At 39.2% G+C, this 18,363-nt stretch overlaps 1 protein-coding gene across 1 annotated transcript in view; it reads left to right on the top strand.

Moving 5' to 3' along the window:
- The window catches only part of LOC124032968 (protein kinase C-binding protein NELL1-like), a 434,369-nt gene that overhangs the window by 183,464 nt on the left and 232,542 nt on the right, over nucleotides 1–18,363 (top strand). The window contains exons 10-11 of the mRNA XM_046344912.1: nucleotides 4,885–4,958; nucleotides 14,478–14,577. Coding sequence (XP_046200868.1) covers nucleotides 4,885–4,958; nucleotides 14,478–14,577 — 174 coding nt within the window. The remainder of the gene's footprint in view (nucleotides 1–4,884; nucleotides 4,959–14,477; nucleotides 14,578–18,363) is intronic.

The raw sequence follows: 18,363 nt of genomic DNA, 5'->3' as shown, positions 1-18,363 counted from the left end.
ATTATCCACAAGAATGTTACTTTCAAGCACAACAGGTCCCTTTCAATTCGGGAACAGGGTTTACTAATGATGTCTCTTGTTCAACTTAATTGGTGTTTTTTCCAGTGATGTTACCGGAACACGTGATAACAAAGAAATACTTGCTGTGGTCTACTCACGCTCCTGAAACGCGAGAGACAGAGAGATTATTTTGCTTTGGCCAAACAAATATTCTTATATTTCCATCATAGGCTGGCCCGTATGTCCTAAACCTAGAAATGTAATACCGTAATTCATCCTACACTGATCCTCACTCAGTATGCAAGACCTGAGAGGAATATTTCTAGTATCTTGTTCAAATGGAAAAACACACACCCAACAACTAATCCTGCTACAGCTCTGATGGTGTATAACGTAATCTGATACACAATTCATATAGACTGAATTCAACAGCAAGGCCTACTTTTGTCTTAGATTCCTTCTACGGGGGGCTCCAATATGTCGTGACTTTCATTAATGTGATGACTTATTTATTCAATCCACTAACTATGATTAATTCTAACCCGATTAAATTAATCATGTAACAATTAACGCATTAGGAATTCGGGGCACCATGGAAGAAGTTGTTTAACGAGTTACCATCTCCCGAATTAAACTCTAGAAGATATAAATATATCGATAACAGTAACTTATTAATCATTACCTCATGTCAGGTCTCATTCTGAACAGTCATGACCCAATATTTGCTGATTATTCAGTAATACACAAAATGGTTTAATTATTTATTTACTAACCAACTAAATAATAACACAGAATACACATACACACTCACATGAGACAAACATCCCTTGTGGACTGACAAGATATGACGGCTTGTTACAACAAAAGGTTAGATGGAGAGGTGTTAAGGGAGAGAGAGACAGAGACTAAGTGTAATGGTTTTCTTCTGGGGAAAGAGAGGCGGACCAAAATGCAGCGTGGTTAGTTTTGTGCATCTTTAATAAAGATGAAAGTACAACAATCTACAAAACAAGACACGTGAAAAAAACAAAACAGTCCTATCTGGTGCCACAAATACAAAGACAGGAAGAATCACCCACAAAACCCAACACAAAACAGGCTACCTAAATATGGTTCCCAATCAGAGACAATGACTAACACCTGCCTCTGATTGAGAACCTTATCAGGCAAAACATAGAAATAGACAAACCAGACACAAACCAGACACACAACATAGAATGCCCACCCAGCTCACGTCCTGACCAACACTAAAACAAGGAAAACACACACGAATGATGGTCAGAATGTGACACTAAGGGACAAAGTGAATACTTATTGGACATTTTAAACTATGCTCCCAGTAACCATTTACTTTGCCCATGAACCATCACCCATTTTGGGATAAGAAGTAATGCATATATTTACATGTGGATCTCTTTGTTCGTCGTCTGTCTCTGTTGAAAACAATCAATCCTTCTATGGGAAGGGGTCGATAGGTTTAAGGATCTGGTTGTCCACCAGAGATCACAATGTCCTTCTTCTTAGTTGTCCTGGCTTGTTGTGAAGTGTTTTCAGAGGAGATACTCAGATGCTTGACTGAGATGGGATTCTCTCCTTCTTTCCTTGGGTAGATAGTCAAAGTTCCAAATCACTTTACATGCGTAGCTGCAGATTGGCATTGTTTCTGGTCTGGTAGGTGAGGTTATCTTCTTCACCTCGTGTTGAGACTAAGTTCTAACCATTTCCAACATGTAGCTAACACTCCATGCTTTACTGGTGTAAATGAATTATTCATGGATCTGCTCCCAATCTCTTTACACACCAGTAGCAATCCAGCAATGTTTTAGTCTGATGTGTTAAGTTTTAGCCAGTCCTTTTAAGCACTATTGTCAAAAAGGCGGTTCTATCATGCTGACAAGCTCTCTGACCTAATTCGGGGCATGTCTAATCACTGTGCACAGTTTATATGAAAAACAATGATCTCATTAGAAAACTAAAATCACGTTAATATCTTAATCAAAATATTCTCTAGATTTTCTACAACATTTGGATGTAAACTTGACATATAGAATGTGTACTCTTTCCGAGTTACAGTATTTTCTTGATACCATTCTTAATGACATCACAAAATAACAAACAAATGTGAAATGATTATTCTTTAGATCCCCACTGACCATACCTTAACTTCTCTAGGATATGTGGGACGCTAGCGTCCCTCGCCAACAGCCAGTGAAATTGCAGGTTGCCAAATTCAAAACAACAGAAATCTCATAATTAAAATTCCTCAAACAAGTATTATACACCATTTTAAAGAAACTTCTCATTAATCCAGCCACAGTGTCTGATTTCAAAAAGGCTTCACGGCGAAAGCACACGTTGCGATTATGTTAGGTCAGCGCCTAGCCACAGAAAAACTTACAGCCATTTTCCAAAGAAGGAGAGGTGTCACAAAAGACAGAAATAGCATTAAAATGAATCACTAACCTTAGATGATCTTCACCGGATGGCACTCCCAGGACTCCATGTTAGACAATAAATGTTTGTTTTGTTCGATAAGTTCATCTTTATGTCCAAAAACCTGCCGCGTTATTTTCAGAAATGCATTGACTCAAACAAACATCCGGTGAAAGTGTAGAGAGCCACATCAAATGACAGAAATACTCATCATAAACATTGATGGAATTAACACACAATTAACGATAAACTTCTCCTTAACATCTTGCTCCTACCCGACACGCAGGCGTCCCATCTAGACATCTGGAAATGCAAATGCGCTACGCTAAATGCTAATAGCACTCCTTAAAACTCAAACGTTCATTAAACTACACTTGCAGGGTACTGAATTAAAGCTACACTCGTTGTGAATCCAGGCAACAAGTCAGATTTTTAAAATGCTTTTCGGCGAAAGCATGAGAAGCTATTATCTGATAGCATGTAACACCCCAAAAGACCCGCAGGGGACGTAAACAAAATAATTAGCATAGTCGGCGCTACACAAAACGCACAAATAAAATATAAAACATTCATTACCTTTGACCATCTTCTTTGTTGGCACTCCTAGATGTCCCATAAACATCACTATTGGGTATTTATTTTCAATTAAATCGGTCCATATATAGCCTAGATATCGATCTATGAAGACTGTGATCAAGGAAAAAAATAGCGTTTTATAACGTAACGTCATTTTTTAAAATAAAAAAAGTCGACGATAAACTTTCACAAGACACTTCGAAATACTTTTGTAATGCAACTTTAGGTATTAGTAAACGTTAATAAGCGATCAAATTGATCACGAGGCGATGTATATTCTATAGCTGTACGTCAGGAAATAATGTCCGGGTAAATCTCAACCAAAATATCCGGTCGGAGACCGGAAGAAAGGCGCTACCTTGTGTCTGTTTGACCAAGAAACAAATCGTAGGCAAATGACAAGACTGTTGACATTGTGTGAAAGCTGTAGGTATTGCAACATCGGCCCCATTTAATGTGGATCACATTCAACAATGGGTTCTAGTGGCGCATGGATGTATTTTCCCATTTTCAGTGATCAGATTTTCCTGCGCTTTTCGATGAAACGCACGTTCTGTTATAGTCACAGCCGTGATTCAACCAGTTTTTATAAACGTCTGAGTGTTTTCTATCCACACATACTAATCATATGAATATACTATATTCCTGGCATGAGTAGCAGGGCGCTGAAATGTTGCGCGATTTTTAACAGAATGTTAGAAAAAGTAGGGGGTAGGAGTAACAGGTTAATGCAACCGCTGTGTCAGATTTCAAAAATGTTTTACGGTAAAAGCACACCATGTGATTATGTTAGGTCAGCACCTTGTCACAGAAAAACATGCAACCATTTTTCAACCAAGGAGAGGTGTCACAAAACTCAGAAATAGCATTATAAATATTCACTTACCTTTGATGATCTTCATCGGAATGCACTCCCGGGAATCCCAGTTCCACAATAAATGTTTATTTTTGTCCGATAAAGTCCATCATTTATGTCCAAATATCTCCTTTTTGTTCACAGGCACTTAGTTCAGACGAGAAGTCAAAACAGTTCCATTACAGTTCATAGAATCAGGTCAAACGATGAATAGAATCAATCTTTAGGATGTGTTTATCATACATCTTCAATAATATTCCAACCAGACTATTCCGGTTGAAAAAGAACGGAGCTTGTTCTCACGGCCGCTCGTGACTTAGCTCATGGCATTCTGCCAGACCCCTGGTTCAAACAGCTCTTATTCGCTCCCCATTCACAGTAGAAGCCTGAAACAATGTTCTAAAGAATGTTGACATCTAGTGGAAGCCTTAGGAAGTACAATATGACCCCATAGACACTGTATATTGGATAGGCAATCAATTGAAAACCTACAAACCTACAAACCTCAGATTTCCCACTTCCTGGTTGGATTTCTTGCCTGCCATATGAGTTCTGCTATACTCACAGACATCATTCAAACAGTTTTCAAAACTTCAGAGTGTTTTCTATCCAGATATACTCATAATATGCATATATTAGCAACTGGGACTGAGTAGAGTGTTTTCTATCCAAATCTACTAATTATATGCATATTCTAGCTTTTGGGCCTGAGTAGCAGGCAGTTTACTCTGGGCACCTTATTCATCCAAGCTGCTCAATACTGCCCCCCCCCAGTCCCAAAGAAGTTAACATTCATATCTTCATATATTTTTGGACATTATAGTTTGTGGCAAAAGTCTTCTGTAGACAAAGGGACTTTCCTTCACCAATACTGAAGAGCAAGAGGGAGATTCCCCTGATGCCTAATTTATGACAGCGTTAAGGTGTCAAAACTGCGCCCACACCAGGAGAGTCATGGCATACCATAATATATACTCACATATCACTAATGATAATGTACTTTTCCTTTGTCCCCACAGCAAAATGCACCTATATGGCCCAGACTTTGTCAGAGGGCCAGCGTCTGCTAACGAAGAGGTGCACAGAATGCAAGGTAACAACAGATCCGTCCCTCCCTGACTAAGAGCATTAGGGTCATCACAATATCATTATTTTGATACTCAGAACTATTGTGAAGTATCGTGATACCCAGAGGTACTATGAAGAATCATGATAGTCATGGCAAGGAAACAAAACATGAAGCAGACTTCATCTATTGAGGAAAACAGTCCTAATGTTGGAAACAAAAACACAAACAACAATACAAGTAACCCAGAGTCACATTTGTATATATTCAAAGCTGTTACACACAAAATATTTACATGAAGCAGGTTTTTAAAGAGTTGAATGTGCTTCGTGTTTTCCTTCTTGCCATGAAAAATTGAGTATCATATTATTGTGATACTAGTATCGTGACAAGAAGGTTGTACAACTCAGTTCTGTAGATTGATTTCTGTGTTATTTAGTTATCCAACTGAATGTATTAGTTCTCAGAGCCCAGACACAATCTGTTCAATCTTTCTGTTTTTATTTCTCATCCATGGGTGAGATATGAGGGTAATTGGGAGTAATTTATGAACATAGAAACAAAGGGCTGTTTAAAGTGACTGAGGGGGAAATCTAAAGAGCAGGGCTGACTCCCAATACGATCCCTCTATAGGATCCTATGGGCCCTGGTCAAAAGTAGTGAACTATTGGGAATACATTGCCATTTGGGTCGCATATTACATTTAAGGTGCATGCATCACAGAGACCGTGTTGCATTGTGGTAGACTATAATTAAAGTCATTATTCCACTGAGGGAAAAAAGAACCCTCTTCTCTATGTGCTGCAATTTATCTTAAAAGGCACTTTTAAGAGGGAAAGTGTGTTTTACTGGTGTAATTGGTTACAAAGAGACGAGCCAGGCAGACAGGCAAAGGGTTTTAAGGCCCCCTTTAGACTTTACAGTGGTATCAGTGCTCTGTAGGTAGCTTTCCTTCAGACAGAGATTACAGTCTCAATCATCTGCCACCATGGTTGTTAAAGTGGAGAACTGCCCAGTTCAATGACATACAGTACCAGTCAAAAGTTTGGACACACCTACTCATTCAAGGGTTTTTCTTTATTTGTACTATTTTCTACATTGTACCAACACACGGGGGTGATCATTCTACAGTTGTACCTGTAGCGTACGATCAAACCGGTGTGATTAGAACACGTATTTAGAACGTCTAGTTTCGAATGACACAACAATCAGCATTTGAGCTGGCCTGTTTTTTCAGAAACATTTGCACAAACACAGTCCTTACAAAGTTATGTCCAGAATGTGAGCAGTTTATTTTTGGATGCAATGTTTAGACATTCACAGAAGTTGCTACAGGATAACACAATCATCCAAACAGGACAAATGTAGGCTACATTTGTCCTAGCGCTAACGGAGGAAAGATTTACATAACACAAGCGGTCATATTTTTATAACTCTCGGCTGACAGAAACTACAATATTAATTAGCTAATAGAAATTACTATCACGGGTGAGCTCACCATTGATCAAAATAATTGAGTAAAACACTTTCTAGAAATCGAACGTAATCCGACGATGGGTCGTTTGTGCACACCGCCATGCTTATTTTGTCACATCATCCAAAGATAATAAGAGGAGAATATATGAGTTTGGTCTGTTTATAGTATGCATGTTGAAGGGGTTGTGTCATCTACGATCATCCACTTCTCTTCATTCACTTCCGGAAGTTTACCCGAAAGATGAGTGAACCATTCCTTCACCTCATTATAACATATTTGGTTTGGCAGTTTATGTGACACCCAGAATGCATTATATAATGTCAACAAGCATGGCGTCACATATACAGTGACTTGCAAAAGTGTTCATCCCCCTTGGTGTTTTTCCTATTTTGTTGCGTTACAACCTGTAATTTAAATTGATATTTATTTGGATTTCATGCAATGGACATACACAAAATATTCCAAATTGGTGAAGTGAAATTTAAAAAATCACACAAAAAAAAACAACTGAAAAGTGGTGTGTGCGTGTGTATTCACTCCCTTTGCTATGAAGCCCCTAAATAAGATCTTGTGCAACCAATTACCTTCAGAAGTCACACAATTAGTGCAAGTCCACCTGTGTGCAATTTAAGTGTCACATGATCTCAATATATATATACCTGTTCTGAAAGGCCCCAGAGTCTGCAACACCACTAAGCAAGGGGTAACACCAAGCAAGCGGCACCATGAAGACTAAGGAGCTCTTCAAACAGGTCAAGGACAAAGTTGTGGAGAAGTACAGATCAGGGTTGAGTTATAAAAAAATATCAGAAACTTTGAACATCCCACGGAGCACCATTAAATCCATTATTAAAAAATGGAAAGAATATGTCTCCATAACAAAGCTACCAAGAGAGGGCTACCCACCAAAACTCACAGACCAAGTAAGGAGGGCATTAATCAGAGAGGCAATAAAAGACCAAATATAAGGCTGAAGAAGCTGCAAAGCTCCACAGCAGGGATTGGAGTATTTGTCCATAGGACCACTTTAAGCCGTACACTCCACAGAGCAGGCTTTATGGAAGAGTGGTCACAAAAAGGCATGTGGGATTCTCCCCAAACATATGGGAGAAGGTACTCTGGTCAGACGAGACTAAAATTGAGCTTTTTGGCCCTCAAGGAAAACGCTATGTCTGGCACAAACCCAACACCTTCCATCACAATGTTTTTCATCGGCAGGGACTGGAAAACTGGTCAGAATTGAAGGAATGAGGGATGGCGCTAAATACAGTGAAATTATTGATGGAAACCTGTTGTAGTCTACCAGAGATTTGAGACTGGGACAGGGGTTCACCTTCCAGTAGGACAATGACCCTAAGCATACTTCTAAAGCTTGTGTTTTAAGAAGAAAACATGTAAATGTCTTGGAATGGCCTGGTCAAACCCCAGACTTCAATCCAATTGAGAATCTGTGGTATGACTTAAAGATTGCAATACACCTGCGGAACCCATCCTACTTGAAGGAGCTGGAGCAGTTTTGCCTTAAAGAATGGGCAAAAATCTCAGTGGTTAGATATGCCAAGCTTATAGAGACATACCCCAAAAGACTTGCAGCTGTAATTGCTGCAAATTTGGTTCTACAAACTATTGACATTGGGGGGTGAATAGGTATGCACGCTCAAGATTTCAGTTTTTTTATATATATATATATATATATATATATATATATATATATATATATATATATATATATATATTCCATCTTCAAAATGGTAGGCATGTTGTGTAAATCAAATGATACAACCCCCCAAAAAATCTGTTTTAATTCCCGGTTGTAAGGCAACAAAATAGGAAAAATGCCAAGAGGGGTGAAGACTTTCTCAAGCAACTGCAGCTGGCAAATAGCTTAGCTCATTATAATCAGTACAGCCTTCAAAAAAAGTATTTTACACACATCATAGGTGTCCATTACAATATATGCAATAATCGTAATGCATTATTTTCACCAGTCATTGAAAATGTGAATAAAACTGTAAACAACGTTATATTCCATACATACATTAACATTTTACATTTACATTTAAGTCATTTAGCAGACGCTCTTATCCAGAGCGACTTACAAATTGGTGCATTCACCTTATGACATCCAGTGGAACAACCACTTTACAATAGTGCATCTAAATATTTTAAGGGGGGAGGGGGGTGAGAAGGATTACTTTATCCTATCCTAGGTATTCCTTAAAGAGGTGGGGTTTCAGGTGTCTCCGGAAGGTGGTGATTGACTCCGCTGTCCTGGCGTCGTGAGGGAGTTTGTTCCACCATTGGGGAGCCAGAGCAGCGAACAGTTTTGACTGGGCTGAGCGGGAACTGTACTTCCTCAGTGGTAGGGAGGCGAGCAGGCCAGAGGTGGATGAACGCAGTGCCCTTATTTGGGTGTAGGGCCTGATCAGAGCCTGGAGGTACTGAGGTGCCGTTCCCCTCACAGCTCCGTAGGCAAGCACCATGATCTTGTAGCGGATGCGAGCTTCAACTGGAAGCCAGTGGAGAGAGCGGAGGAGCGGGGTGACGTGAGAGAACTTGGGAAGGTTGAATTAACTCAGCAACAACAACAAAAAACGTCCTCTGAATGTCAACTGCATTTATTTTCAGCAACTTAACGTGTAAATATTTGTATTAACATAAACAACTGAGGTATAAACTGAACAAGTTCCACAGAGTTGTGACTAACAGAAATTGAATCCCTGAACAAAAGGGGGTCAAAATCAAAAGTAACAGTCAGTATCTGGTGTGGCCATTAAGTACTGCAGTGCATCTCATCCTCATGCCTCCTTGCAGCATGCCTAGGGCATATTCACACAGGTGAGCAGGGACCCTGGGCATCTTTCTTTTGGTGTTTTTCAGAGTCAGTAGAAAGGCCTCTTTAGTGTCTTAAGTTTTCTCAACCTTAATTGCGCAACTTTGACCTTAATTGTAAGCTGTTAGTGTCTTAACGACCGTTCCACAGGTGAATGTTCATTAATTGTTTGTGGTTCATTGAACAAGCCTGGGAAACAGTGTTTAAAGGATCCGCCCCTTTTTATTTATTTTTGCCTAAAATGACATACCCTAATCTAACTAGCAGCTTCATTAAATAGTACCCGCAAAACACCAGTACACAGTGAAGAGGCGACTCCGGGATGCTGGCCTTCTAGGCAGAGTTGCAAAGAAAATGATATGTCAGACTGGCCATCAAGAAAAGAGTAAGATGGGCAAAATAACACATTCAATGGACAGAGGAGCTCTGTCTACAAGGCCAGCATCCCGGCGTCGCCTCTTCACTGTTGACATTGAGACTGGTGTTTTGTGGGTACTATTTAATGAAGCTGTCAGTTGAGGACTTATGGGGCATCTGTATCTCAAACTAGACACTCTAATGTACTTGTCCTCTTGTTCAGTTGTGCACCGGGGCCTCCCACTCCTCTTTCTATTCTGGTTAGAGTCAGTTTGTCCTGTTCTGTAAAGGGTGTAGTACACAGCGTTGAACAAGATCTTTAGTTTCTTGGAAATGTCTTACATGGAATTGCCTTCATTTCCCAGAAAGAGAATAGGCTGACAAGTTTCAGAAGAAAGGTCTTTGTTTCTGGCCATTAGGAGCCTTTAATCGAACCCACAACTGCAGATGCTCCAGATACTCAACTAGTCTAAAAAAGGCCAGTTTTAATAAACACAACAGTTTTCTGCTGTGCTAACATAATTGCAAAAGGGTTTTCTAATAATCAATTAGCCTTTTAAAATTATAAACTCGGATTAGCTAACACAGCGTGCCATTGGAACACAAGAGCGATGGATGCTGATAGTAGGTCGCTATACACTTATGTAGATTTTCCATTAAAACAAAATCCGCCGTTTCCAGCTACAATAGTAATTTACATAATTAACAATGTCTGCAATGTATTTCTGATCAATCCAATGGTATTTTAATGGACAAAAAATGTGCTTTTCTTTCAAAAACAAGGACATTTCTAAGTGACCCCAAACTTTTGCTACGGTAGTGTATGTATGTACATATATAAACTCAGCAAACAAAGAAATGTCCTTTTTTCAGGACCCTGTCTTTCAAAGATAATTTGTAAAAATCCAAATAACTTCACAGATCCTCATTGTAAAGGGTTTAACTGTCCTGCGTAATAATCACGTTTTGGAACACTGAGTGCATTCTGACAGCACGTGCATAAAACAACTCCCGCTGGGGGCGACCATAAGAAATATTTGGAGCTCACGTGTGAAAAGGTTAATCATGGTGCCCCAAAATTACTGATCAGTTAGTTGTTACATGAGTAATTTAATTATCGTAGTAAGTTAACATAGTTAATCGATTTGATAAAATAATTGTCATCACATTAATGATAGCCAAAGACATGACAGTGTCCTTTTAGTAGGGGTTTCTTTGCAGCAATTCAACCATGAAGCCCTGATTCATGTAGTCTCCTCTGAACAATTGATGTTGAGATGTGTCTGTTACTTGAACTCTGTGAAGCATTATTTGGGCTGAAATCTGAGGTGCAGTTAACACTAATGAACTTATCCTCTTCCGCAGAGGTAACTCTGGGTCTTCCCTTCCTGTGGCGATCCTCATGAGAGCCAGTGTCATTATAGTGCTTGATGGTTTTTGCGACGGCACTTGATGAAACTTTCAAAGTTCTTGAAATGTTCCGGATGTTCTTTGCTTTTTTTGTGCTGTTCTTGCCATAATATGGACTTGGTCTTTTACCAAATAGGGCAATCTTCTGTATACCACCTCTACCTTGTCACAACACAACTGATTGGCTCAAACAAATTAGGAAGGAAACAAATTCCACAAATGAACTTTATCAAGAAACACCATGTTAATTTAAATGTATTCCAGGTGACTTCCTCATTAAGCTGGTTGAGAGAATGCCAAGAGTGTGCAAAGCTGTCATCAAGGCAAAGGGTGTCTACTTTGAAGAATCAAAAATATAAAATAGATTTTGATTTGTTTAACACTTCTTTTGGTTACTACATGATTCCATATGTGTTATTTCATATCTCTTCACTATTATTCTACAATGTAGAAAATAGCACAAATAAAGAAAAGTCCTTGAATGAGTAGGTCCCGACTTTTGACTGGTACTGTAGGTTTACATACTTCCTTTTATCAAATTACAGAAAACAGAGAGTTTAAAGGGGAAATTAGGACATTACATTTAAAATGTTGCCCCTATCACTCCCATTGATTTGTAGCTATTAGTCGCTTAAGTTAGGGGAAGCTTGTAGTGGCTGTATAACCTTTTATAGCAGTGGGCTAAATCAGGGTTCCACAGAGTGTTTCTTGGTAGTCTTAAACAAATCTACTTTGAATCAAAAGTATACACCTCACACACATGGTAACAGACGTAAGAAAAGAGACACCTGTACTATGTCAAATATAGAGTTGAAATTTATTACATTTTGTGTTTGCATCCCATTATTACACTTTATATATAGTTGAAGTTGGAAGTTTACATACACTTAGGTTGGAGTCATTAAAACTCATTTTTCAACCACTCCACAATGTCTTGTTAGAAAACTATAGTTTTGGCAAGTCGGTTAGGACATCTACTTTGTGCATGACACAAGTAACTGTTCCAAAAATTGTTTACAGACGGATTATTTCACTTATAATTCACAATTCAGTGGGTCAGAAGTTTACATACACTAAGTTGACTGTGCCATTAAACAGCTTAGAAAGTTCCAGAAAATTATGTCATGGCTTTAGACACTTCTGATAGGCTAATTGACATAATTTGAGTCAATTGGAGGTGTACCTGTGGATGTATTTCAAGGCCTACCTTAAAACTCAAAGCCTCTTTGATTGACATCATGAGAAAATCATAAGAAATCAGCCAAGACCTCAGAAAAACAAACTTGTAGACCTCCTCGAGTCTGGTTCATCCTTGGGAGCAATTTCCAAACGTCTGAGGGTACCACGTTCATCTGTACAAACAATAGTACGCAAGTATGAACACCATGGGACCACGCAGCCGTCATACCGCTCAGGAAGGAGACACGTTCTAGGAGACACGTTCTGTCTCCTAGAGATGAACGTGCTTTGGTGCGAAAAGTGCAAATCAATCCCAGAATAACAGCAAAGGACCTTGTGACGATGCTTGAGGAAACAGGTACTTAAGTATCTATATCCACAGTAAAACGAGTTCTATATTGACATAACCTGAAAGGCCGCTAGCCAAGGAAGAAGCCACTACTCCAAAACCGCCGTAAAAAAAGCCAGACTACGGTTTGCAGATGGGGACAAAGATCATGGAAAATGTTGTGGATATATTGAAGCAAGATCTCAAGACATCAGTCAGGAAGTTAAAGCTTGGTCGCAAATGGGTCTCCAAATGGACAATGACTCCAAGCATACTTCCAAAGTTGTGGCAAAATGGCTTAAGGACAACAAAGTCAATGTATTGGAGTGGCCATCACAAGCCCTGACCTCAATCATATAGAAAATGTAACATTGTGGGAAGCTTGTAGAAGGCTACCCGAAACGTTTGGTCTAAGTTAAACAATTTAAAGGCAATGATACCAAATACTAATTGAGTGTATGTAAACTTCTGACCCACTGAGAATGTGATGAAAGAAATTAAAGCTGAAAAATCATTCTCTCTACTATTATTCTGACATTTCACATCCTTAAAATAGTGGTGATCCTTACCGACCTAAGATATGGAATTTTTACTAGGATTAAATGTCAGGAAATGTGAAAAACGGTGTATTTGGCTGTGGTGTATGTAAATGTCCGACTTCGACTGTAAATCTCAGAAGACTGAAATATAACAAAACCGTTTGACAAAGAAACACTGCATTTTCGGCAGCTTCCATCTTTGTGCAACAGTTTGTGGATGGCCCTTTCCTGTTTCAACATTCCAATGCCCCCTGTACAAAATGTGAGGTCCATACAGAAATGTTTGTTGGGATCGGTGTGGAAGAACTTGACTGGCCTGCACAGAGCTCTGACCTCAACCCCATTGAACACCTTTTGGATGAATTGGAACTCTGACTGTGAGCCAGGACAATTGCCCACATCATGTAACTCAGTCAAGCAGTAAAATCAGAACAGCACAGACTGTGATGAGACACACACACACACAGGCACACACACTGCATTCTCAAACACATGCTACCACACTTGCACATACATTTTATTTTGCTGTATTATTGATTTTGTATTGTAGATACTGTATGTTATGGTAGAGTAGTGTGTAATAGTGTGTTGTGTTGTGTATTGTTTTATTGTATGTAATTGTGATTGGACCACAGGAAGAGTAGCTGCTGCCTTTGCAGCATCTAATCGGGATCCGGAATCAATAAAATATAAAAAATTGTACACTACTTTTCACCAGGGGCAATAGGGCTCTGGTCAAAAGTAGTGCACTATATAGGGAATATTGTGCCATTTGGGACACAAATCCATTTGGTGTCGCACCTGGAAGGGGGTGACTTTGAAGTAACTTTGAAAGAGAGAGTTATATAAGGGGTCTAAGCAATGCCTCACACTTTGAGAGGCACACAGGGACCGGAGGAGCGGAAACTGAGACAGATTGGCGTGTAACTGTATTTGTAGCTATTTATTTCGAAAGCCCATTGCTGGATGAGGAAGACCGTTTTATAGAGGCGAGAGTCTGCGTTCTCTCCCTTTCTTTGTGAATCTGTGTATATCCCTGTCTCTATGCATTTACATTCATGTTGTGGGTATTCTGTAGTTTGTTTCTGTTTTTGCAAGTGTTGAGGATCAGTCTAAAATGTAATTATCCTTCTGCTACAAGGATGCAAGCACATTAATTTACTCAAACAACCAACATACATACAGTATAACACTGTACATTTAATATGAAAAAAATCATATTTTGACCTCCTTGTCATATTCAAAATGGGTCTGTTTCACTTTTGCATCTGTGCTTTTCCATATGCCACAAAAGTCAATCATTTGTTGACATCATGTAATTATTGGAAACAACCTATCGCTAAAATGCTAATTCTAATTTAATGTTAATAAAGTTGTATTGAATTTATTTGCTTCAATGTGTGTATTTGGTTTGTTTTTGCAGAACGGGATGATGGTGAGAGTGACAGAGAACTGTCCAGAGCTCAACTGCACCCTCAAGGAACAGATCCTACCTGACAACAGGTGCTGTAACATCTGCAAAGGTTGGTCCTTCAAATATAATGTTGCTTGCTATTGGTTCAGCCCTCATTCCCTCTCCCCTTGCAGTATCTCATTGGCTGAGCCATCATCTTCTGCTGCCCAACATTTACTGAGTATGAATCATTCCTCATCGTTGTCTACCACTGGTCCCACCCTTAATACCCTTTGTCTTCCATTGGACCATCCCAGTAATTAACTTCTTATGGGCAGGTGTGGTGGTAGCGTCACACCTGGCCAACATCTGGTGAAATTGCAGAGTGCGAAATTCAAACTACAGATTTATAAATATTTCACTTTCATAAAATCATAAGTTTAATACATCAAAATAAAGCGTAACTTCTTGTTAATCCAGCCACTGTGTCAGATTTCAAAAAGGCTTTACTGCGACAGAACACCCTATGCGATTATCTGAGGACAGCGCCCCGCATACAAAAGCATAAAAAACATATTTCAACCAGGCAGGTGCAACACGAAAGTCAGAAATAGCTATATAATAAATGCTTTTCCTTTGATATTCTTCTGTTGGCACTCCAAAAGGTCCCAGATACATCACAAATGGTCATTTTGTTCGATAATGTCCTTCATTATGTCCATAAAAACTCAGTTTAGCTGGCGCGCTTCAGTGATAAATCCACCCAGTTTCCCTCCATCAAAATGCATACAAAATTAATCCCAAACGTTACTAATAAACTTTAGAGTATTTTCTATCCAAATCTACCAATTATATGCATATCCTAACTTCTGGGCCTGAGTAACAGGCAGTTTACTTGGGCACGCTTTTCATCTGGACTTGAAAATACTGCCCCCTACCCAAGAGAGGTTAAAAAGCCCTGGCACCAATCATGAGAGCTTGGAGAAGATAACAGCCAATCCCGGCTTGATGCTTGTTCGAGTGGAGCCAGTCTTGTGTCCCAAATGGCACCATATTCCCTATATAGTGCACTTATACTGTATAGTCCACAACTTTTTACCAGGGCCCATACGGCTCTGGTCAAAAGTAGTGAACTATGTAGGGAACAGGGTTACTCAAATGGCCATATTTGTCTCTTTACATCCTACATGAATGTTTCATCCGTTGATGGTTGGAGTTCGGAGCAGAATAGTCTGTATAATATCTACCATTTTGCCAGCGAAAGGACATCCATGGGTAATTTTGTAAATAGATTGAATAGACACAAACCGTTAGAGGTAGGTGACGGTGAAACTATTGTGAATGAGAGATATGTGGAAAAAATATGCCCACCTTGGAGATTAATATGGTCAATTTCACCTGAACAAATTCTAATTAGTTAATCCAAGCCTTATCATTTGGTCTATGTATTTGGCCATTCAGTCAAACATCAGTGCAGTGCAGAGGAGAGTATTTTCCATTTCAGTACATCTCCCACTCATAAACTGCCATTATCTCCTTGGACGAGGCCTTTTATATTGGATATATTGGATAGTCATTAAATCGGCTTATTCTACCTTTTCCATTGCACTGGGATTGGGCGATGCGTGTACACGCTGTACAGTTGTTCCTCAACTAAACATTTTTAGATTATACTGCGAGATTTAGAGGTAATTTGTGGTTTAGTATGGTACCCTACAGATGCTGGTTCGAAACCCGTGCCGACTGCAACCGGGAGACCCATGAGGCGACGCACAATTGGCCCAGTGTCGCCCGGGTTAAGGGAGAGTTTGGCCGGCCTGGATGTCCTTGTCCAAAAAAATAGGCACAGTGGGCTTTTTGTTTCTCTCCCACTAAAAACAGAAATAAATCATTCTAAATAACAAACAGGCTTTATTTACAAATTAGTAAGAATGTCTCACCCCTTGTTCAAGAATGGCATTTTTCCCTTTATTCAGATTACAATCGCTCACTTTAGGTTATTTGAAAACAAAATAATCTCAAAAATTGTTATTTTTTAAACAAAGATTTATTATTATTATTAACCCTGAATTACAATTAGATAAAAGCCCCTTAGATATTTTCACAGATCAAGTTTGCCCTCACAAAAATGGCCCTTGTATATTTATTTAGAATCCTCCAATCCTCAAAATGAAATTATTGACGGAGAGTCACGTCATTGAAAAACATTTTTGGTGATATACTGTAGGCCTATTGTAGGCGACAGGAGTGTTGAGTAATGTGCTGTTAAAGGTGTTTATTTGATTTAACCTTTACATAAAGGTCTACTTACTTTGTTGGCGTCTTGACCCAGTTTATGCCCTCATTTGCAATGCAAACCATCACAAATTACTATGGGAATAAATGGAAGAGACAAGTGGAAGGGGGGAAAAGTAAGGAACTTCTCTGTCAGCCCTGGAGGCCTTTTGAAAACATGTTTTCACAAGGGCTATTAGCAGAACAACAGACACGATGTGGTCCCAGAAACACTTCTCTGACATAGGGTCCAACATATCTCTTCATGATGATTGGACTCGGGCCGACACGGGCTGCTATATATAATTAACATTTCATTAATTATTTATTTGACATATTTTCTCATTGTTTTGTGATCAAAAAATAAAATGAACATTTAAATTAAATTATTTAAAAGTCTTGTTTAAGTAGTATTTTAGTATTTTGATACTTTGTGCAAGGCAATAATCAGCATTAAACAATTTGTGGATGGGACCTCCTGAGTGGCGCAGTGGTCTAAGACACTGCATTGCTAAAGATGCTAGTTCGATACCCGTCCCGGCCGCGACTGGGACACCCATGAGGCGACACACAATTGGCCCAGCGTCGTCCGGGTTAGGGGAGGGTTTGGCCAGGCGGTGGGCTTTTGATTTCTTTCCTTCTAAAAACAGGGACAGAAAACAACCATAGCAAACTGTGAATTCTGGCACACCCCCTTTCCCCATTAGGCCACATGGCGCGCCCCCAATATCAAGGTGCACATGGGCCTATTTATATAATGAGTATGAATTTGGGGGGCAGAAATTATTAAATATTAAAGCAGTAGAGTTTTAAGAATTGTGTGTGTTCAATTATTTGTGACATTGTTGTATTTATGTTATTCTCTTAGTGCTGTAGCCTACTCCCGACCGGTCAAGTTTTACAGCGCCATATTTTCTGACCATTGAATTTTTTATTTTTCTTGGAATAGAAACACCATAATATTAATCAAATCATTTAAGCTAAGTTTCTTAAAATCAATCCCATATACTATGTTCTTACAAAAAACATATTTTAAATTCTCTAGTACAGCCAATATTGAAGACTGTCAAATGCTTCTCAAAGATGCCCTCTGGTGCTCAAACTAACACTAACTAGCATTAATGGCTGACAACAAAATAACGTGCCATGGAATTCTGCACAGCTTTCTGGTCTTGACCATTGTGGAGAGGTTGGAGTCTTTGATTGAGTGTGTGGACAGGTGTCTTTTATACATGTAATGAGTTCAAACAGGTGCAGTTAATATAGGTAATGAGTGGAGAAAAGGAGGGATTCTTAAAGAAAAACAAACAGGTCTGTGAGAACCGGAATTGTTACTGGTTGGTAGGTGATCAAATACTTATGTCATGCAATAAAATGCAAATTAATTACTTAAAAATCATACAATGTGATTTTCTGGATTTTTGTTTTAGATTCCGCCTCTCGCAGTTGAAGTGTACCTATGATAAAAATGACAGACCTCTAATGCTTTGTAAGTAGGAAAACCTGCTAAATCTGCAGTGTATCAAATGCTTGTTCTCTCCACTGTATCACCTTGCCCTCGACCCCTTGATACAAAACAACATCATACATCACAATAACCAAAACCTCACCACTTCAACAACCGTATATCCAACCCATCGTC

This window comes from Oncorhynchus gorbuscha, linkage group LG04 (assembly GCF_021184085.1).
Source record: "Oncorhynchus gorbuscha isolate QuinsamMale2020 ecotype Even-year linkage group LG04, OgorEven_v1.0, whole genome shotgun sequence".
Lineage (NCBI taxonomy): Eukaryota > Metazoa > Chordata > Actinopteri > Salmoniformes > Salmonidae > Oncorhynchus > Oncorhynchus gorbuscha.
The sequence above is the reverse complement of the archived record's forward strand: the minus strand, read 5'-3'. Positions and strand labels throughout refer to the sequence as shown.